This window comes from Mobula birostris, chromosome 11, assembly GCF_030028105.1.
Source record: "Mobula birostris isolate sMobBir1 chromosome 11, sMobBir1.hap1, whole genome shotgun sequence".
NCBI classification, from domain to species: Eukaryota; Metazoa; Chordata; class Chondrichthyes; order Myliobatiformes; family Myliobatidae; genus Mobula; species Mobula birostris.
Window position 1 is genome coordinate 67667000 of NC_092380.1, and position 24456 is coordinate 67691455.

A 24456-nucleotide genomic window follows, 5' to 3' on the forward strand; every position below is an offset into this window, starting at 1 on the left:
AATACTAGTATGAATTCTGAATACACTTACTGCTGAAGACTTTAATTGCTGAGCAGGAATTGGTATAGTAAATATTCGAATAGCCTTAATGCTTTGATAATATACATTTCTTGGCAAAATAGATAGCATATATTTATTTGTGATCAACAAACAATTTGGAAATAGGAAAATATGCACTGAATGTAGAATTTAGAATTGGCAGTTTGAAAAAGAGTACAGCCGATGTTTCGGCGGGGTCTTGGCCCGAAATATCAACTGTTTATTTATTTCCATAGATGCTGCCTGACCTGCTGAGTTCTGGATTTCCAGCATCTGCAGAATTTCTCTTGTTTGTAATTCTTGAGTATAATTTGGTTTCCAGAAATAAACATTACTTTCTTTCTTATCTTCCTTCTTTACTTCTCTTAAATAATTTTATTTATAGATGAGCCTAGAGAGTGAGTGCCAGCTGGATATTTCATTGCTGTAGATATATACAGTACCTGATTGTGCATGTAAGCACTTTCAAGACTCTATTCCTTCTGTACTAAGATACCAAGGAAACCATGACACATCTTCCACAATCTGGGCAGATCAGTTTGAGCAAAACAAATTTTGAAAATGTTTATCTCTTTTTATTAGTTCTACATTTAGCTTCTGATACAATCATATATTTTAAGACACATGAATCAAGATATAATGAAAATAGACATTGGAACATGGTCAAGAGATGGGTTGAGGAATGCACACAAGATATGAATTCCAGTATAATCAATGGGAAAAAAAAACTTGATTTATTTAAAAAGAACTTTGCACCCCTTTCTCTATACATGGATGCACTAAAGCTCAACTGCATTTCCAAATTGTTTGAGCAAATTCATTGGGCAAAGTAATCATCGGTGTTGAATACTTGCTGAGAGTGTGAAAAAAAAAGCTAAGGTCCACTTCTCCATACACCCATTCAATAAGAAACATGAGTCTTCTGGGTGGCTAATATACTTTCAACCTTGCCAATTCAATATTACAATCTGTGAAAATTATACAAAAATGGGAACAATTCCCCAGATTGTTAATAAGATGTCCTATATATTCACCTGCATGTGATATTTCCATTGGCTCTGGTTGAATTCTTTAAAACTACTGCACTCTTATTTTCCCTGCAAGCCCTAACCTCTGGAATCACAAGACATGTGGCACCTCCACAACTGATAATGTCAAATGCCGTATACTTAACCCTTTTACACAAACTATTTTTTTATTTATTCTGATATGGGTTCTGGACATTCCCAGCAAAGAATTTATTTTTCCATCTCTAATTATCTGTGAATAGTTGCAGTCCTTTCAGGATTTAGACCCAATGATGCTGAAGGACTGGCAATATATATATCATTGAGAGATCAGCAATGGAAAGGGTGAGCAGTGTCAAGTTCCTGGGTGTCAACAACTTCAAAGATTTAGCCCAGACCCAACTTATTGATGCAATTACAAAAAAGGCACACAGCAGCTATATTTCATTAGGAGTTTCAGGAGAATTGGTATGTCACCAAAGACTCTTGCAAATTTCTACAAATGTACTGTGCAGAGCATTCTAACTGGTTGCATGATTGTCGGGTATGGAGGGACCACTGTACAGGATCAGAAAAAAATATATATTTCTTATAGCAATTTATAATTTCTTATATATTATGCATTGCAGTGTTCTGCTGCCACAGAACAACAAGTAGCATGACATATACCAGTGATATTAAACCTGATTCTGATTATATTTTGATATGAGGATGGAATGCAATTTGCCGATGATGTTCCCATATATTTACAACTCTCCTACTTCTTGGTGGTAGAGTCACAGATTTGGAATATGATGTAAGAATAGCCCAAGAGAGTCCAGTAACTGCTGTGCATTTTACAGATGGTACAGACTATAGCCATTGGCATTTGTGATAGACAGTGTTAAATAGTAAAATAGTGGATTGGGTGTTATCAAATGGTCTGATTTTCTTCAGAGATGTTGGGCCTGCACTCACCCAGACAAGTGAAAAATATTCCAAGTACTCCTGTCTAATGCAGAGTAAAAAGTGGAAATTCATTAATTGAGAAGACAGAATACAAAACTCATTCACTGCCTCTGACTGGGGCTAAATTTCTGGGTGTTCTTGAGCAAATGAACAGCTGCAGAATAATATGGCAATTCCCAGGCCATGTAAGTGAAAAGCTTTCAGCACATAGTTCAGCTTTGCATACTACGATTAAAACACCTACCTTGTTATTCAGTTTAATAATCCTATATCTTTGCCAGCTTTTTCTTAAATCCAGACCTATATAGGAGCATAATGTATAATGTACAGTAGAAGTTCTTGGTACAGCACAATAAAGTAGTTCCCTATCTGTGCCTGTCTAGAATACCTTCTTTGGGAGCTATATAAAAACCAATTATAGTCATGCAGAGATTGTTTGTTATGGTTTTAGTACTGAAGGGAGACATAAACAGTTATGGTGTAATCAGTATTTGAGATGAACATGCTACATGTTTTATTTGAGAAGCTAAAAGCTGGAATAAAAAAAAATCCATGCATACTTTATGAGGCAAGTGACTACGGATCTGTCAGTGAATGGGACTGAATGCTTTATGCAATTTGCATTCAGACAGTATCTCAAAATAGATACAAACCTGTAAGATCTTGACTTTATCCGCTCAGGGGATCTCCCATCCACTGCTACCAAGCTTATAGTTCCCACACACCGCACTTCCCGTTTCTACCTCCTACCCAAGATCCACAAACCTGCCTGTCCTGGCCAACCTATTGTCTCAGCTTGCTCCTGCCCCACCGAACTCGTTTCTGCATACCTCGACACGGTTTTATCACCCCTTGTTCAATCCCTTCCGACCTATGTTCGTGACACTTCTCATGCTCTTAAACTTTTCGATGATTTTAAGTTCCCTGACCCCCACCATTTTATTTTCACCATGGATGTCCAGTCCTTATATACTTCCATCCCCCATCAGGAAGGTCTCAAAGCTCTATGCTTCTTTTTGGATTCAGTTCCCCTCTACCACCACTCTGCTCCGTCTAGCGGAATTAGTCCTTACTCTTAATAATTTCTCCTTTGGCTCCTCCCACTTCCTCCAAACTAAAGGTGTAGCTATGGGCACCCGTATGGGTCCTAGCTATGTCTGCCTTTTTGTTGGCTTTGTGGAACAATCTATGTTCCGTGCCTATTCTGGTATCTGTCCCCCACTTTTCCTTCACTACATCGACGATTGCATTGGCGCTGCTTCCTGCACGCATGCAGAACTTGTTGACTTTATTAACTTTGCCTCCAACTTTCACCCTGCCCTCAAGTTTACCTGGTCCATTTCCGACACCTCCCTCCCCTTTCTAGATCTTTCTGTCTCTGTCTCTGGAGACAGCTTATCCACTGATGTCTACTGTAAGCCTACTGACTCTCACAGCTATCTGGACTACTCCTCTTCTCACCCTGCCTCTTGCAAAAACACCATCCCCTTCTCGCAATTCCTCCGTCTCCGCCGCATCTGCTCTCAGGATGAGGCTTTTCATTCTAGGACGAGGGAGATGTCTTCCTTTTTTAAAGAAAGGGGCTTCCCTTCCTCCACTATCAACTCTGCTCTTAAACGCATCTCCCCCAATTCACGTACATCTGCTCTCACTCCATCCTCCCGCCACCCCACTAGGAATAGGGTTCCCCTGGTCCTCACCTACCACCCCACCAGCCTCCGGGTCCAACATATTATTCTCCGTAACTTCCGCCACCTCCAACGGGATCCCACCACTAAGCACATCTTTCCCTCCCCTCCCCTCTGCATTCCGCAGGGATTGCTCCCTACGCAGCTCCCTTGTCCATTCGTCCCCCCCATCCCTCCCTACTGATCTCCCTCCTGGCACTTATCCGTGTAAGTAGAACAAGTGCTACACATGCCCTTACACTTCCTCCCTTACCACCATTCAGGGCTCCAAACAGTCCTTCCAGGTGAGGCAACACTTCACCTGTGAGTCGACTGGGGTGATATACTGCGTCCGGTGCTCCCGATGTGGCCTTTTATATATTGGCGAGACCTGACGCAGACTGGGAGACCGCTTTGCTGAACATCTACGCTCTGTCCGCCAGAGAAAGCAGGATCTCCCAGTGGCCACACATTTTAATTCCACATCCCATTCCCATTCTGACATGTCTATCCACGGCCTCCTCTACTGTAAAGACGAAGCCACACTCAGGTTGGAGGAACAACACCTTATATTCCGTCTGGGTAGCCTCCAACCTGATGGCATGAACATCGACTTCTCTAACTTCCGCTAAGGCCCCACCTCCCCCTCGTACCCCATCTGTTACTTATTTTTATGCACACATTCTTTCTCTCACTCTCCTTTTTCTCCCTCTGTCCCTCTGAATATACCTCTTGCCCATCCTCTGGGTCCCCCCCCCCTTGTCTTTCTTCCCGGACCTCCTGCCCCATGATCCTCTCATATCCCCTTTTGCCCATCACCTGTCCAGCTCTTGGCTCCATCCCTCCCCCTCCTGTCTTCTCCTATCATTTTGTATCTCCCCCTCCCCCTCCAACTTTCAGATCCCTTACTCACTCTTCCTTCAGTTAGTCCTGACGAAGGGTCTCGGCCTGAAACGTCAACTGCACCTCTTCCTACAGATGCTGCCTGGCCTGCTGCGTTCACCAGCAACTTTGATGTGTGTTGCTTGAGATCTTGATCAAGCTTTTTCGATGCATAGTGACTTATGGCTCTCTCAAGTTTAGTGATTCTGTTATAAAATGAGTGGTGTGGCAACATTCATTTTGGATGTTATTACCCCTTCAAACAAAAAAAAAAACCAGTATGGCTTTCAGAGGGAAAGTCATCAGCTGTTTGTCTCAACCCACCTGCACGTGCATGATATGAGCTCACCTCTCTGCTGTATAGTCCTTGCAGGCATCTAACCAGCTTTAGGAAGTTCTAGAAAAAGTCTGGAACTTTGGCCTTCAGATGGCCATATAGGTGCAGTTATTCTGAAATATGACCTATAATGTCTACGAAAAGAAGCCCTGTCATACAATATTATAGTTTTTCTGGTTCTATGTTATAATGCACAATTAAATGAATGATAATTTTCACTGGAGGAGTTCCAGGAGTTTGCCAGGGAGATCACAGATCTGGGGCCTTCCATTAATTCTCTAAACTGTCTCAGCTATGCTTCCAGGTTCTAATACTGAACACCACATGGAAATGGGAATGGTACTGTAGAATGGAGGCAGTAGAAATGGCAGTTGCTGGGATCAGGAACAACAAGCAATCTTGCTGGAGGAACTCAGCAGCTGGGCAGCATCTGCTGGGGGAAAGGACTTGTCATTGTTTCGGGCTGAAAGCCTGCTTCTCTCCTGATGTAGGGTTTCAATCCGAAGTAACAACAGTTCCTTCTCTCCAACATGTGCTGCTCAAGCTGCTGAGTTCCTCCAGCAGATTGTTAGTTACATGGGGACATGGAAACCTGAGTGAATGTTTAAATGTGCAGAGGTAGTTCCTTAATGTAATTTCAGAAGTACAGTAGTTATTATTGCTGCTGTGATCCAACATACAGGGGGCAGAGTTTGATCAGCGCCTTTGTCTTTCGTTCATTCGTTATGTGCCATGCTATATGACATAGACAATCATGGGATCATGACCATGATTGTTCTTGGCAAATTTTTCTACAGATGTGGTTTGCCATTGCCTAGGCAGTGTCTTTACAAGATGGATACCCCAGCCATTATCAATACTCTTCAGAGATTGTCTGCCTGGCGTCAGTAGTCGCATGGCCAAAACTTGTGATAAGCACCAGCTGCTCATACGACTGTCCACCACCTACTCTCATGGCTTCACATATCTCTAATTGAGGGGCTAAGCAGGTGCTATAAGATGTCCTGCAGGCTACAGAGGAATGGATGCCTTACACCTCCTTTGGTAGAGACACAACTCCACCCCGCCACCCCTTTAGGTTTAAAATCTCACTGTCTCAGACTACCAGGGTGCCAGAGGCTTTGCCAATCTTCAGATCCCCATAAAAAAGATGTTGGCTGGAAATAATTACAGCTAGTGTTAAGGCGGTTCACAGTCAACACTACATGTCTTGCAATGGTAGCCAAAGGAACTTTAATGAACTAAGTGAAGCTATCATCAATTTGCTGTTCATGAACCTAAGGAGGATATCTGCTCTTTCAGAGGCAGGTGGGAAGCAACAACACATGCTCTGTCTGCCTTACAGAGTGGCTGCAGGGAGAAATGAACAGAGAGTCAGAAACCCTTATTGCAGTGATAGATCACAGGATGGAAGCCTCATCCATTTTCTTGCAGATGAGGAGACACCCCATGACCACTGAACAACGATATTGCCAAAAGGCGTCCATGGCTATCTCCACCAGGAGTGAGAAGCTCCATCTGCTTAAACAATCAACAATAAATCTCATGCTTGTGCTAAAAATATCAGGGCAATGGCACACTCTGAAAATAATCCTAGTGAACTATATCAGTGATAAACTAAATTAGATGCTTTATCCTGACCCATCACACTAAAAAAGTTCACAGCCAAACAATTTCCCCAGGATTGTCATGTCGATCATTGGGGAGTATATGGGAGCTTGAGAAAATTTTAAAACATGCTAACAAAAGTTACAAAATGTAATTAGGGCTTGTTTTAGTTGCATAGGGACATGGAAGCCTGAGTGAATGTAAATCTACATTTACATTCTGCGTTCAAAGGCCGTTTACATTCTACATTTACAAGCCTGTAAAAAATAAACTTACATTGCTAGCTAGTATTTTGGGCCAACAAATTATAGAATCATACAGCAAAGAAATTGTCACTTCATCCACTGAGCTCATAATGAGCACAAAGCACCAAATCACATTCATCTTACATTAATCATTTTTTTCATTCTCCCAATATTTCCATCATCTCCCCCCATCCCCAAAGTTCTACTACCTACCTTCACATTGTGTGCAATTTACATTGATTTATTAACCTACCAAAGTTCACTAGGTTCATTTCCTCAAGCTCCCCCAATACCACCATGAATTCTGGACAAAGCCAATGACCCTGGAAAAGGCCTGCAACCACAGTCAACCACAGGTCTCTCACCAATCCCCATCCAATTGAACAGAAGGACCATGACGGACCTGGTTTACCGATTAATGACAACCACTCACTGACGCAAAGGCTGGGACATTCGAACTTCCAGCAATAGGCTATGGGATTGATTTCCTCTGTGAGAAGACAATGGCAGGGTTAGTACCCAGCAATTGCCTTGTTACTGGTGATACAGCCACCTTCTGAATTGAAATGAAGGTAAATTACAATGTTTACTCCAGTAACTGGTGATCTATGGATAATCAGACCAGGCTCAACAACTCCTTATTCAGCTGGTTCCTTCAGGTCTTTTGAGTCCACCTTAATGCAGATACCGTCATGCTGATACTCTCCAAGAACATTAAACTTCCCCAAAGGCTACTTCTGCACACTTAAAATCAATTGAAATCAGAGATAAAATGGAGCAATGATAAGTAAAAAATAGTAAATGCCAAATCATACCAAAATACAAATATCAGATTACTACACTTGAATACAATGAATAGATTCCAACAACAAACTTCTTAGTGATTGTCTAATGAAGCATTCATCTTTAATAAACTCGGGAAATCACATATCCTGCCTGCACAGGTTATAGTTTTATTAGCTATTACATCATTGAAAAAGAGTAGAAGAGCGTGTGGTCCATCAGGTCCATATTGGCTTCCAGCAGAGAAAGCCCATCAGTTTCATTACCCTTTTCCCAAAGCCCTGCAATTTATTCTCTCTCACATGCCCACTGACTGCTCTTTGATTCTTTTGCTGCTTACCTAGTTTGAGGGATACTTTACAAAAGCCTGTTAAACTACCAGCTTGTCTCTGAGGTGTGAGAGAAAGACAGAGCATCTGGAGGAAATGCACATGGTCACAGAGAACATGAAAACTCCACATAGGCAACGCCAAAGGAACAAACCCAGATCCCAGCAGTGCTTGCACTTGCACAACAATGTCATTGTCCATGTAAATATGTGATAATAGCATAGCCTTACTGGTATGATTTCCAAATATCTAATGAAGCTTACAAGCCAGAGCTTCATAAAGTTCAGTGGCAAAATGCAAGGCAGTATTCCATGGGTGTGCTTTGAAAAATGAAAAACTTTCAGAAGCTTTTTGCCCCCTTGACACTTAACACTGCATTATTGAAACACAGTGTCACAAGATATATCATCGGATACCTTTCATTCCATTCCATAAAAGCAGTAGCACTATTCAGTTGAGGAGATGTTACTGGTCTTTGAATTAGGCCTGTTCTTCACAGATAGCTTATTCCATCAATAATAAATACAGTATTCATTACAGTTCTGTTAAGTATTATTTGGGAGGAAAATAAGGCTGCAGACAGGAGTTGTAGAGCTGCTGATGAATCTATGAGCAGATTCAGCATTAGTTTGATAGAATTACAGCTTTAAACACATATTGTTCTTTACAAAGTTATGTATTTGATGTTGTTTGCATTTTTCAGTGTGCATGACTGAAATGGGAGCGTGGTGTTGGAGAAAAGGATATGATGCTGAAAGCTGACTGAAGACTGGCATTTGGCATCACAGAGAGCGTGTGATAGTACTGCAGCTTTATCTCCAGCTGCCTTTGGTTCATCAAACACCACAACTGATTTATTTATTCCACATGAGATAATTAAGCAGTGTCAAGCTGGGCTGTAAAACAAAATAATTCTGCTTGTTCAATTGGGCAGTTGATGATAGACAAAGTTTACCCGACTCAACTTTATATCATTTAGCTCAAGCAATTCTACAGCAAAAGATTTTGCTTTTTTTTGGTGTTTTCAAACAATGCATCTTCAATTCCTGGAGGTATTTGAAATTGCTGGATACCATGTGGAACATTGTCTGGGAATTTATCATCACACTTAATTTTTCACGCTGCCATAAAACCTAAATATCATTCATGTTAAATTAGTGATGTGTGAAGGATATACCGTGTGTTCTACTTTGGAAGTTGACACAAGCATGATAGATATAAAATTGGGTCTTATGTTATATGTACGCACCGGAAATTTCTCTGCTTCTTCCTCATGCCAAATCTGACAGAGGAAGATAGACCATCGTTCACTTGTAATGAGTTGCTACAAAGGGGTATTTGGATCACAGCAGCCAGTAGATAAATCAGACCTTCAGCTGCTGAGGAATCAGGACCGCAAGAAATGCTCTGGGACTTCAGGAGGTAGTTATGGGGTCAGGATAAGGATGTGTTCGAGCTTGCGACAAGAAAATGGACTATCAAAGAATGTCTGCAGTTCGACAAGCACAGTGGAGTTGAATTCAAGTATAAGGAAATTCTCTAGAATGATTCTACCTGTTGAAAGATATATGCACCAGAGCACAGTAGCAGTTGGCATTTATCCCATGAAGCCTTGCTTCTGCATTGGTGATCCATGCCATAAATGGAATTTGAACAAATGATATCAATTGTGCAGTGCTTGCTATTTTGTTTTGCTGCTGCACAAGATCATACATACAAGGGGTGATTTATAAGTTTGTGGCCTGTGGTAGGAGTCAATCTTAGAAAACCTAGCACATTTATTTTTCAACATAGTTCCCTCTTACATGTACACACTTAGTCCAGCAGTCGTGGAGCATATGAATCTTGGACCTCCAGAAAGTGTCCACAGATGGGTGATTGATAAGTTCGTGGCCTAGGGTAGAAGGAGATGAGTTATACAGCTCTTGTTACATGCACGTGCAGGTCAACTCTTTGAGTGATAGTGCAGAAAGTTTGAAGTTAATAACTCATCTTCTTCCACCTTAGGCCACAAACTTTTCAATCACCCCTCGTAGACTTATTGCCCAACATGACACTCGCAACAGTATCTGTGAGCTTTCAGCAACTTGGGGTTTGATTTTATTCATTTATACAAAAAGTTGCAGCTACTCCCAAAAATTATTAACCTGAATTTTTCCCAGACAAAGCATCCAGGCATGATCTTGGCCACAAATGACATTCATGCTGTTTCCCAGAAGAAGCCACTTAAAACCATTCATGCAGAGGATTGCATCAACAAGGTTTTCTATGGGCAGCTTGATAAATTTAACAATGTTAAAAAACATATCAGTTTTGTCAACTTAAATGCGATAAGTAAAGCACAGCGATCATTAGTATTCCTAATTTGGTATCTGCAATGTATGAATCAATTTCTTTTACAGCAATGACCAAGCTCCCCTCCCTCTGAGCACTACGTATTGATCTGTTGTCTGTGCATGCACTGTTGTCTACACACATTCATTGTTTTCTCTGTCTCCCTCTCTCACTCTCACTGAATTTAAAGTGAAAATAATGTGGTGATGCCTTCAGTTGGGAAAGTTGATGAATTTGATAGTGCTAATGGAGGCTGAGAGTCATATATCAAGAGGGGTGAAATGTATTGTAACACAAACAACGTGGAGAAGCAAAAGAAAGCTCTGCACTTGTTAGCTTAATGGGTACAAGTCCCTTACGCCAGCGGTCCCCAACCACCGGGCCGCAGAGCATGCGCTACCAGGCCGCGAGGAAACGATATGATTTGGCGATAGGAGTCAACTGCACCTTTCCTCATTCCCTGTCACGCCCAATGTTGAGCCATTACGCATGCGAGGTCATTACCCGCGCGTCATCCATTTCAGCGCGGGAAGAAGATCAACTCCTCGAGCTTGCAAATGACGGCGGGCTGAAAAGTATGTTTGACATAACATCTCTGCCGGCATTCTGGATCAAAGTCAAGGCTAAATATCCTGAGATAGCCAAGAAAGCACTGAAAACTTTGCTTCCATTTCCAACATATCTCTGCAATGAATGCAACGAAAACTAAATTGCGGAATAGACTGGACATTAGGAACCATGTTCGAGTATCGCTGTCTCTCGTCACTCTTCGATAGGACCATCTTGTTGCAGGAAAACAATCCCAGGGCTCCCACTGATTCAACGATATTGGTGTGTTGCAATGATTTTATATGTTCATACGGGGAAAATAAGTGTTGCGTGTTTAATATCCAAACGATACTTAAAATGTTATGATGCTATTGACTTATATAACTATATAACAATTACAGCATGGAAACAGGCCATCTCTGCCCTTCTAGTCCGTGCCGAACGCTACTCTCACCTAGTCCCACCGACGTGCACTCAGCCCATAACCCTCCATTCCTTTCCTGTCCATATACCTATCCAATTTTTCTTTAAATGATAATATCGAACCTGCCTTTACCACTTCTACTGGAAGCTCATTCAACATTTACTTCAAGCTCTCCTGATAATTGACTTATCACTATATTCATGCAAGGAAAATATGCACTGTGTGTTTAATATTAAATTCGTTAGATAAACCCTTTTAGAAATGAAATTGAGTGTATTAGCTAATTATCATCTATATTCCAATTGTGATTAACACCACCCCCCCGGAACAGAATCGCCAAAAATGATTTGTAGGAAAAAATCGTACACACATGCGCAAGTTACGCATGCGCACTGGTGCCTGTGCAAGGCTTCATGGTCATTGTAGTCTTTCTTGGGGAAACCCAGTGTATTTGACTGCTACTCTTGCCCATTGACAACCCTTACCCCCACCCGTCAATGAAATTGTTGCAATTTTACAAAATCACTTGAGCCCTAAACCACTGGTAATAGCTGAGAGATTTATATTTTACAAAAGGAACCAGTCAAAAGATGAAAGCATTTCTGAATACATTACAGAACTGTGCAAACTTCCCCAGTACTGTGACTTTCGAGATGGACTTTCTGATACCTTAAGGGACAGGCTTATATGTGGCATGCATATTCAAAGCACTCAAAAGAGGCTATTAACCAAAAGAGACCCAACCTTAGAACAGGCATTGACCATTGAAATATTGTTTGAGACAGCAGCAGAACTACAAAAAAAGGTTAGAGTATGAAATGCACAAAATGTCCCTGAATGGTGCAAAAGGCCAAAGATGTTATTGATGTGGCATATCCTCCCATGATACAAATGACTGTTTAGTTCAAAGAAAAAAATCTGCAGGAAGTGTCACAGACAAGGACACATAGAGAGAATGTGCAAGGCAGACAAAAAGCACAACTAAGTGAAAAGTCCCAAACATAAAACTAAGCAAATGCATGAAGTTACCAAATGTAAAACAGAATCAGACAACACAGAGTCTGACAAAGGTTAACTGTCATGCCTAGAACTGCATAGTATAACTGAAGCAGATCACAAAATCATCTGGATGACAATAAATGTGTCCAGAGTAAAACTGAAAATGGAGCTGCATACAGGGTCAGTTTTGTCCATAATTACAGAGGCTGACTACAACAGACTGTTTTCTAAGATACCAGTAGAGAAGACCAGAGTGATGCTAAAGACTTGCACAGGCAAAAAAATGTTTCCCAAAGGCAAACTGAAGGTAAGTGGGATGCATGAAGGCTAAACACAACAGTCAGAGCTTTGTATATTGATAAGTGGAGGGTCAGCATTTTTCAGGCATGAATAGTATTAGTAAATTCAAAGGCATGAAAGCCAGAATTTAATTGGATGAAACAGCAACACTAAGATTCATAAAGCACATCCAGTGCCTTACTGCAGAGCTCAGAGGCATCTGGAATTCTCTCCAAGATTGAGTGGAGCAATTGGGTCATGCCCATTGTCTCAGTGATCAAGAAAGGGAAGGCCAGAGCCATTCACATATATGGGATTTTAAGGTGAGCATCAACCCTGTGCTGCATACTATGCAGTGTCCCCTGCCATGAACAGAAGACATTTTTGCATCTTTGGCAAGTGGGGAGAGGTTTTCAAAGATTGACTTGTCACAAGCTTATCTGCAAATGGAGATTGAGGAGTCAAGCAGGAAGTTCCTCACAATCAACACTCGCTAGAGACTGTTCGAGTATAATCATCTCACCTTTGGCATCACATAAGCTCCAGTCATTTGGCAAAGAGCAATACAGCAAGTGCTCCAAGATGTCCCAGGAACACAATGTTACCTTGATGACATCATCATGACTGGCAAAACTGATGAAGAGCACTTCCAGAACCTTGGTGAAGTCCTTACAAGGTCTGCCCACAAAGAGAGAGAAATGTGAGTTTTTCAAGAATTAAATCTCTTATTGCTGGCATGCCATTGACAAGCGTGGCTTACATAAGTCACAAGAGAGGATTGAAGCAGTGCTGCAGGCACCCAAACTGGGAAATGTTTCACGACTCAGGTCATACTTGGGTCTTGTAAACTACTACAATCCATTTCTCCCAAACATTGCTACAGTGCTGCATCCATTCAGCAGACTGTTACAAACAGGAGCAAAGCGGGAATGGTCAGAAAGATGTGAAAATGCATTCAAGGAAAGAAAGAGACTAATAACATCAGATGAACTGCTCACCCGTTATGGCCCATCCCTGTCCATCGGACTGGCGAGTGATGTGTCCCCTTATGGCATTGGAGCTGTTTTGTCACACATTATGAAAGATGGATCTGAACACCCGATTACGTTTGCTTCAAGATCACTGATGAGCGCAGAAGGCAACTACGCACACATTGACCATGAGGCTGTTAGTCTAGTATGGGGAATAAACAAGTTCCACCACTCCCTCTATGGACAAACGTTTACATTAATAATAGATCACCAGCCCTTTGTGTTCATTTTCAATCCCAGGAAGGGAACTCCAGTGATGACTGCTACCTGATTACAATGTTGGGCACTATTCTTAGGAGCCCACTCTTATGACATGGAATTCAAAGGTACCAAACAACACAGCAGCACTTACAGCTTGCAACAACTTCCACTTTTGGCAACTGAAGAAGTAAAGTCTTCATTCTCTGCCGCAGCAGAAGTGTTCCACACCGTATTGTGGACCAGTTGCTGGTAACAAATTCTGAAATACAAACAAAGCAAGGTATGACCCAGCATTGTCAAAAGTCTATGAAATCACCATGCAAGGATGGCCAGCTCATGGTAACCCTATGTTTCCAGAGTTCTCAGGAAGATGAGACCAACTGTTGGTACATCAAACAACACTGATGTGTGGATCTCGTGTTGTGGTTCCCTCTAAACTGTGCACCAGAGTGTTAGAAAATCTGCATGAAGGACACCTGGATACAGTCAAAATGAAGAGTCTTGCCCAGAGCCATGTGTTCTGGCCAGGAATAGATAAACAGATTGAATACTTGGCCAAAAGCTGTTTGGGATGCCAAGAAGTTCAAAAATGCACCCCCACAGGCACTATTACATCCATAGGAGTGACTGTCTTCATCATGGCAAAGAGAACATATTGACTTAGCCGGGCCATTCATGGACTCCATGTTTCCGATTGCTGTGGATGCTCATTCAAAGTGGCCGGTGGTTATACCAATGAAGTCAATCAATTCAGCAAAGACTGTACCTGCTCTGAGGACTATCTTCAGCAGCAATGGCTTACTAGAACAAATTGTGAGCAACAATGTAGCACAATACATGTCAGAAGAATTCCGACTGTTCATGAAGAAAAACGGCAACAGACATTTCGAGTCAGCTCTTCACCACCCAGCAACCAATGGGTTAGCTGAAAGGTTTATCCAAACCCTCAAGAAGTCCATTAAAGCAATGGATAAGGAGGACATTTCTCTACAGCACAAGGTAGACTAATTCCTATTTGTGTATTGGAACTCTATTCATGCGATGACAAATCAAACACCTACAATGCTGTTCAGGAACATGAATCTGAGATCTCACATAGACCTTCTGAAACCAGATCTACAGAGAGAAGTGCAGAATAAGCAGTTCAGCCATTTGCTAAGTGAAGCAGCAAGGAGCTTTGAGTTTAGACAGGAAATACTGGTGCGTGATTACTGAGAAGACAAGTGGACACCCAGTCGGATAGCTACAAGAACGGGATCACTGATGTAAACAGAGGATGTTGGAGATCAGACATGGAGATGTGGAGATGTCATGTGGAACAGATACAGGATGCTTAATCAAATAACACACCCTGAGTCAACTGCATCCAACAAGATGGACACATTAAAGTCACTGGATTTATCTCTCAGTGTGTGGCATGTGGGCAAGTGGTCAGGGTGTTGGACTAGCGATCTGAAGGTCGTGGGTTTGAGCCTCGGCCGGGGCAGTGTGTGTGTCCTTGAGCAAGGCACTTAACCACACAATGCTCCAGTCTACTCAGCTGAGAATGGGTACCGGCAAAAAATGCTGGGGGTTAACCTTGTGATAGACTAGCGTCCAATCTGGGGGGAGGGGGTGGGGAAGTCTCATATGCTCAGTCGCTTCACGATAGGCCACAAGGCTCCGCTCGTGACAGACTTTAATAAACTTGTCTCTCAGTGATGATGCAACAGAAATCGAAAACATTGTCCTAGACAAGACACCTACCAAACCTGATGCCACTTCATAGGCCTAGGGGAGCGACGAGAATGTTATTGTTAACAAGACACCTGTCAAACCTGATGCCACTCAATGGGTCCAGCGACACTACACTGAAAGAAACAGAGCACCACCCAAAAGACTGAACCTTTTGAACTGTGAAGTTAGTTATGAACTGTTATTGTGAAAGCATGTTTATTTGGGATATTGCTTATGAAAGGAAAATTGAATGTTTTGTACATATACAGTTTTATGTTGCATTAATCTAAAGGGGGAGGAAGTGTAGTGTATGGATCTATTCCTTTTAGAGCAAGAAAAAATGGGGACTCCCCCCCCTTAGCATTATGTATTTATCTGTTGACTACGCATGTGCATTGCTCTCTCTCTCTCTCTCTCTCTCTCTCATTGCAATCTGACTACACCAGTTAAAGCCATCTCCTGCGTGTGTGCTTTTATTTAATTGATATGTAGTTGTGCATAGACACAACAGTGTCTTTTATGTTTGAAAAGCAAAGAATTTCATATGTTGGAAGTACGAAATAAATGCAAATAATACATTTCAACTACAAGATCACCTGAAATATTTACTCTGTTTCTCTGTTCAGAGCTGCAACCTGATTTGCTAACCTGCTGAGTATTTCGAGCATTCTCTGTTCGTATGAACGATCATGCTTATTTATTTATTTGGTGACACAGCAAGGAGTAGGCCCTTCCAGCCTTTGGATCCACACCGCCCCAGCAGCCCCTGACAGACCTGATTAATCCTAACCTAATCACAGGACAACCTACCCAGTATGCCTTCGGCTGTGGGAGGACCTGGAGAAAAATCACGCATGTCACAGGGAGGACCTAGAGAGACACGTTACAGAATGGCACCAGAATTGACTCCGAACTCCACAACACCCCGAGCTGAAATAGCGTCATGCCTACCACTATACTAATGTGTTCTATTGGAGAAGAAAATATGAATTAAAATGAATATACCTACCAACCTGTGAATTGTATTAGTTGATGGAAACAGTACTTACAACTGTGTCCAATGACAGTCTGACTTCATTTGTGAAACTGGTGCCTCTATTTGACCTATTTGCTATTGAAGGCAGAAATTCATCTCCCTGTGTATGAAAGAGTAAAGAAATATGTCAATTTTACATGCAAGGAATCTACTTCTCAATGGACTTCTGTCAGTATTCAATATAGCTAAAAGATGTAAACAAACTGATAATAATAAATATGAAATTCTACTGATTTGCTGCTGTCCTCTATTTCTGTCTATTTACTTTGGTTTGCGGTATAGTGTTGATCTCAAATATTATGTGAAGTTGTCAGGCAAGATGAATGAATAATTGGTATGAATGAGAAACCTTACCATTACTAAATCCAGGATGTAGCATCAGGATTAACTGACATCTGCATGAAGTATTAAACACATCCACCAAGACTTCTTGGAAAAGTGTACATTTGACATTTTGGGCCTAGATGCTTCATCAGTCCTACTGAAGGGTCTCAGTCCGAAACATCGACTGTACTCTTCTCTATAAATGCTGCCTGGCCTGCTGAGTTCCTCCAGCATTTTGTGTGTGCTGCTTGGATTTCCAGCATCTGCAGATTTTCTCTTGTTCTCTTGTTTGTTTATTCCAACGGCTCCTCGAGATAGACTCTGAAAGCTTTTACAAATAATATCACAACTCAGGGAGCAGTCAAGCCTCTAATACTGAACTTAGGGTTATCAGCCATAAACCACCAGTTCCCATGTTAAGATTTATATTGAACAGGACAAGCAGGAATTGATGATAAATGCAGTCTTAATGTACTATTTGATACACAGCATTAATTTTATCCTGACTAAAGAATTAAAAAGTAGAAAACTTTGTTTTTGATGGTAGGGGGCTGGAAAAAAAAACATCAATACATTTGGAGATAGAGGGTCATGACCGGCTAGAAGAGCCTATCGCCATTCACGATTTCCTTCACCTTGAAATGACATTCACGTCCCGTAGTTGATTGATAGTGCATAGCCACAAAATGTAAGCAAACCACAAACAAGAGAAAATCTGCAAAAGCTGGAAATCCAAGCGACAAACACAAAATGCTGGAGGAACTCAGCAGGCCAGGCAGCATCTATGGAAGTAAGCACAGCTGATGTTTCGGACTGAAGTACAGCCATAGTACTGGACATTCTCTGGTCCTAGCACTCAGAATTCTGCAACACTGCAAAATTGAGTTGTATTGCATCTCCTATAGATGGACTATTACATCAATAAATGATAATACTCCTTCATAATATTTAAAGAAGAGCTAATAGCTATTCAGTATACCTGAACTAATAAAAATCATATTTACCTGTTGTTCGTCCTGGAGTTCATGCAATGCTTCCAAACTTACTGAATTTGCATGAATCACATTGTGTTGCTAAAAACAATTCATCTCTGGAGCAGTATCATGAGACATTTCAGTCTATCTATCTAGGTACCATATTCGATGCGGACTTTGGTGACCATGGTTTTCCATATAGATCTATCCTTCGTTTTTTGGATGACTTCTATTTCCTCGATGTGCAGCCACCTGGCTATGCTTTTGATCTACATAAGCCAAGGTCTTCCTCTAGGTTTGCTCCCCTCAATCTTTCCAGAGAGTATGAGTTTTTCTAGTTCATCTTTCCGCATGATGTGTCCCAGGAATCTGAGTTGTCTTTCTCTTATTGTTGGTATGAGTGATCGAACTGCTTGAGCTCTTCTGAGAACTTCTTCATTTGATGTGTGTGTAGTCCACGATATTTTTAACATTCTCCTGTAGAACCATAATTCAGCTGCTTCTAGTCTCTTTTTCATTGCTGGAGAAATGGTCCAGCATTCACTTCCATAAGTCAGGATAGAATAAATGTAGCACTGCAGTATTCTGTTTTTAGTGTACGTGCTCATCTTTCTGTCTGTTAATATGGCCTTCATTTTTTTGGAAAGCTTCTTTCACCATTGCTATTCTGTATTTGATACCTGTGTCGCACCTGCCACTACTTGTTATTAGGCTGCCAAGATATTTGAATTTGTTGACTTGTTTGATGTTTGTATTTCTGATCTTGATCACACATTGTGGGACGTTTGTCTTTCTGGAGATGACCGTGCTTTCTGTATTCTTGGTGTTGATTGACAGGCCTCTGCAATTACTTTCTGCTGCCACTATAGTGAGTAGTTCTTGAAGTTTTGTTTCTGAGTCAGCTATTAGTACGATGTTATCAGCATATCTGGTGTTATTTATATTATGGCCTCCAATTGTGAATCCTTTGATGTCTTTGATACTTCTCAAGATATTTTCACTATACAGGCTGAATAATTACATTTCAGTAATGTGATAAAATAGCTATCTTCTTCTTCTTCTTCGGTTGTCCATCGAAATCCAATGATGACGTCCACTCCTTTAACGGTGAGATCTTTGATGACTATACAGTTCTATCCTGGACCCACAAGCTCTATTGCAGGTGGGACATGTATATGTGGTAGTGGTGGCAACTATGGCTGCATTTCTTCTGGCTGTCTTGTGCTGTCTTCTGGTTGTTCTTTCCATCTCCAGAATACAAACCTGTCCCTACACAGCTGTCACCAAGTGGTACGATCAGCAGCAACATCATCCAGGTCCTTGGGTCTGATCTTGCCTTTCTTAAAGCATTCTTCATCTGATCATTATAGTGCTTCTTCGGCCCTCCAGCTGAGCATCGACCATGATGTAGCTGGCCGTATAACACTGCGGAGTAGCTGACATGGGGGCATCCTTATCATGTGCCCCAGCCACTGGGTGATCATGGCCTCAATACTTCTGCAGTTGGTCTTTACAAGTATTTCAGTGTGAGGTACCTGCTTATGCCAGGTAATTCCCAGGATGCTCTGGAGGCAGCTTATGTGGAAGCGCTCCAAGGACTTGATGTGATGGCTGTAGGTTACCCAAGCTTCACAGCTATAAAGGAGAGTGGTGACACAGACCGCTTGGTATACGGTGACCTTTGTGGCAGGACGAAGGCTCCTGTTCTGAAAGACTCTGCGCCGAAGTCTCCCAAAGGCAGCTGATGCCTGTTTAATGCGGCTCTGGATGTCGTTGTCAATGCCGCTATCCTCAGAGAAAATGCTCCCCAGATATTTGAAAGATGGCACTACTGACAGCTTTTCATCACCAACAGTGAAGGCAGGTAGAGTGGGTGGGACACTGGTACTCCACTGGCAAACCACTTCTGTCTTGGTGGTATTGACAGTCAGCCCCATCCTGCTGTACACTCTCACCGCCACAGCAAGGACATTCTGAAGATCCTCCGGAGTATGGGCCACAAGAGCACAGTCGTCTGCATACTGCAGCTCCAGGACCCACTCTCTACGGAATTTGGTGGTTGCGCGGAGCCTCCTGATGTCAAAGCGTTTGTCATCTAATCTGACATTCACTGCCACACTGCTGCTGTCTTCAATCTCGTTCTGGAGAAGCTTGGTAACACACAAGAGGAAGATGTTAAAGAGTACTGGTGCTAGTACACACCCCTGCCTCACCCCTGTGCGTACAAGGAAGGGCTCAGACTCTTGTCCTCCTATGGTCACCCGAGCAGTCATCCCAACGTGGAACTGCCGAGAATGTTAACAAATTTATTGGGACAGTCAAACCTGAGGAGGACATCCCATAAGAGCTCTCTTTGCACAGTGTCGACTGCTTTGGAGAGGTCGATAAAGGCCATAAACAGGTCCTGTTGTTGTTCCTGGCACTTTTCCTGAAGTTGCTGGGCTGTGAAGATAATGTCGATCGTGCTCCTGTTCTTCCTAAATCCACACTGCAATTCAGGCAGCATTGACTCGGTGATGTTGCTAATGAGTCTCTGAAGCATCACCTTAGCCAGGACCTTTCCAGCAGCAGAAAGGAGTGATGTGCCCCTACTATTGCTGCAGATGGCTGCTATTGCCGCTGGCTAGCCTTCTTAATAGAGGGTGAAAAGAGGAGATGAGTGTGTAAGCCTCCTCCTGCCAGTACAGAGCCTCTCCACCACCAAGACTCCTGCAGTGCCTCCTCGGGGGCCACACACGGAGACTGGGTATCTTACGGTCCACTGTGTGGACACACCCTGGTGCCCGTCAACCACTGTCCCGGATATGGGCAAATAGCCCCACTGCCTTGTGGTAAGTCTGTTGAGACAAGGCTAAGGGAGCACACCCCAACAGAAAAGCAATACGCTGGTGGCGTGCAATAGACGGGCCTTAACAGACCAAGGACGCGGCAGCCTCCTGCAGCCAAGATGTGGGACCGGTTGTCCTGGGATCACCCTTGCCACCGGGATTTACCTCATCATGATGAAGATAGTGCGACTGGGGATGGCGTTCCCTGTGTGGCACTTTAAAATCTTCCTTGCACAGGTCTCCACCTCTGACCGCGGTGAACAATACCTGGACCTTACATATGGTTGAAGTCTGATGGCAATGGGGCGTCTGAAAATGGGAGCAGATACAAATGGACTGGGAGCTCCTGGTCAGAACACTGCACGGCAGCAGCACAGGGTATTCAGTCACTGGCAGCTGGGACTGAGTGGCAGCTGTTTTCAGCAAACCCTGTGTGACTGAGCAGCCCTACTTAGGGGCCACACTGCTCACCCCAGTTGGGGAAGGGCTTAGAAAAGGTGGTCTAAAAATTGCCCATTCAATCACTCACCTGGATAGGTTACTGCACTTATCGGGTTATTCCACTACTGCGGTCGAAATAAGAAACAATACAACCTAAAACTGGCAACATGGAATGTAAGGACTCTCCTGGACTCGTATGGCATCTCTGACAGACCTCACCGGAGAACAGCCTTGATTGCTGCTGAGCTGAGGCGCTACATCGACATTATTGCCCTGAGTGAGACCAGGCTCCTGGATGAAGGCTCTTTAACAGAGGAAGGGATGGGTTACACCTTCTTCTGGATAGCTATACCTCCGCGCACACAGCCATACCAATCTTTAGTTAGGAAATAATTCTTTTTCAATGCCTGAAAGTAATAATTAGAGTGATGGGAATTACCTCAATCATCTTGCCTTCTTTGATTTATATTTCAGAAATATTCTGCAATGTTACTTTTTTAGCCAAACTCTTTGATTCTATTTTATCCTTAGTCTATTAGGATTTGCAGTGCTCCCACTGCCACACATAATACAAGTGAATTCTGAATATAATTCACAAACTGGCAATTTAAGAGCAACAGCCCCATGAACTACTCAAGTACCACTGACATCAGAATCCTTTGCGCTGAGGATCAACTCGTTTACCATTATTGTCTGTATTTGTCATTGGTGTTATTTCCTTTATTTTATCTAAAACAACTACTGAAGTATTTTAAAATACTGTTAAACATTTCTTTAAATGGGGAATTTTATTTTACCAATGTTTAGCAGTATTAATCACTTCCTTTCTTCCAAATTGTATGCCTGAGAGCAAAGTCATCTTTAAATTATACATTGCTTCAACTCAGGCAATGAGCGAATAAAATTATCTCTTGGCACCTAAACAAACTGAAACTTCCAGTGTTTTGTGAAGCTTAATTTAGTGACTCTCATTTAAAATGCTAATCATTTAACAGAAAAATCAGATTGTTTTGAAATGTTTTTCATTCTGCCCCTCATGAAATTAGCTTATTTTTGGAGTTACTAACATGTAGAGTTCTGGATGGTAGATAGTCTGATTTTGTGAGGGAGATTCCAGTTGGCCGGTCAGTGCAGTATCCCTAAAAAAAAAGCATATATTTGAGTCAGATAGAGCTGAACTGATAGAGGAGGAGCTCATACCACTGGTCAGATCGAAGTAGAATGTATGCTGCCAAGAACAATGGTAAAAATCATATTTATTAAGCAGTTTCCTGGCTTGATAAGGGCAACATGCCTAGTATATCAATTCTCAGATTAATGTACATATGAAACAAAAACCACAGCAGCCTTCAGTGTCAGTGATTATATTTCCATTTCTTTGTAGCAAAAATATATCCTCCATCCTGAAGGTTCCTTTACATACAATCACAAACACGAGGAAGTCTGCAGATGTTAGAAATCCAAGCAATGCACACACATGCTGGTGGAACTCAGCAGGCCAGGCAACATCTATGGAAAAGAGTAAACAGTTGATGTTTCGGGTCAAGGTCCTTGATCAGGTCCTGATGAAGGGTCTATGCCCGAGGCATTGACTGTTCCCCCTTTTCCATAGATGCTGCCTGGCCTGCAGAGTTTCACCAGCATTTTGTGTGAGTTCTTTTACATGTAATATTGCTTTTGGAATTTATTCTCAGATGTCAGTTCTAGGAATTGCCGTTCACTGCCGACAATTAATATCAACATCAGTTTATTTCAATAAATGGTAAATTCTATGTGAAACATGCCATAACAGTGCAGAATTCTCACATGTATGACATTATCACAGAACATATAGAAAGAGCTTTGACAGTCATGCAAGGGTTATTCAGCATAATCTTTCTTTTTAAGTCATGTTTTTTGCAGAGACATGAAGTCAACCAGAATTATTACAACATTTTAATTCTCCCCCAGAGAATTCAAAGTACGACATAATGTAATGTAATATCTGCCAGAGTGATGTCTGCACTCTAATCTCAAGCATGGTGGGCCAGTGATGAGGAAAGCAACAATTTAGCTAAGCAAAACTAAACTTCAAACTACAAGCAATTACCAGCTACTGCTCTAATGCTAGTCTCCACTATTTCTCTACAAGCAGTCATTTATTTAGTTTCACTTGGAATGCAGAAGTGCAGTTCAGCCCACGGTAGTAAGGGGTATCCGGAGGGTAAAGAGGATATGAGGGGAATTTAGCAAGTAATGGGTAAGGAAACTTAAGAGTGCTACAGCTATATTAATAGTAAAATGTGGCTATAGCAAGGGTAGGGCCCCTTGGAGATCAGCAGGACCACCTAGGTCTTCAGCTGCAGGAGATGGATGAGATTTTTAATGAATAATTCTGCTCCGTATTCAGTGAAGAGAAAATCATGGTTTTTAAAGAGATAAGGGAAACAAGTGGAAACCATCAGTATTAACCAACAAGCTTTTAAATCTTAACTTCTGTACCTCACTCTGCAACTAGATCCTTGAATTCCTCATTGGAGCCCACAGTCTACACGGACCAAAGATAACATCTCTTCACCAACAATCAACACAGGTGCTCATCAAGGATGCATGTTTAGCTCACTGCTCTACTCCAAGCATGACTATGTGGCTTGGCACAGCTCAAATGTCATCTATAATTTCACAGATGACACTATGTTACTGGTAAATTCCCAAATGGTGACAAGGAGGCATACAGAAGTGATATAGATTAGCTGGTTGAGTGGTGTTGACACAATAACCTCAATTCAATATCAGAAAGACTAAGGAATTGACTATAGACTTCAGGAAGGGGAAATCAGGAGAAAACGCATCTGTCTTTGAGAGATCAGCGAAGGATAGGGTAAGCAGCTTTAAGTTTCTGGGTGTCAACGTCTTGAGGGATCTATCCTGGGGCCAATACGGTGATGTAGTCATGAAGAAGGCACACCAGCAGCTCTACTTTATTAGGAGTTTGAGGAAATTTGGTATGCCACTAAAGATTTGTACCAATTTCTATAGATGTACAGAGGAGAATGTTCGGATTGGTTACATAACTGCCTGGTATACAGACTGCAATGCACAGGATTGCGAAAAAGCTGCAGAGGATTATAAGCTGAGCCAGTTCCATCATGAGCACAACCCTCCCCACCAGTGAGGACAACACGAAGAGGTGATGCATCAAAAACGTGGCATTCATCACAAGGACCTTCACCATCTGTAACATGCCCTCTTCTTGTTACTACAAGCCTGAAGACTCACACTTAATGATTCAAAAGCAGTTTCTCCTCCTCCACCATCAAATTTCGGAATTTCATGAACCAATGAACACTATCTTGTTATTTCTTTTTTGCAATATTAATTAATTTTGTAATTTATAGTAATTTTGTTGTCTTTGTACTATACTGCTGATGTCATATAAGGCAGTATTGTGAATCTGATGTTGCTAAATGGTATATACTTTTTGACAGAGATTAAA

General features: G+C 42.0%; 1 protein-coding gene across 1 annotated transcript in view; it reads right to left on the bottom strand.

Annotated features, from left to right (window-relative positions):
- Window positions 1-24456, bottom strand: part of saxo4 (stabilizer of axonemal microtubules 4) — a 155971-nt gene that overhangs the window by 97071 nt on the left and 34444 nt on the right. Inside the window, exons 7-8 of the mRNA XM_072273144.1 lie at window positions 22049-22120; window positions 16428-16514 (exon numbers count right to left, since the gene is read on the bottom strand). Of these exons, the coding sequence (XP_072129245.1) occupies window positions 16428-16514; window positions 22049-22120 (159 nt within the window). The remainder of the gene's footprint in view (window positions 1-16427; window positions 16515-22048; window positions 22121-24456) is intronic.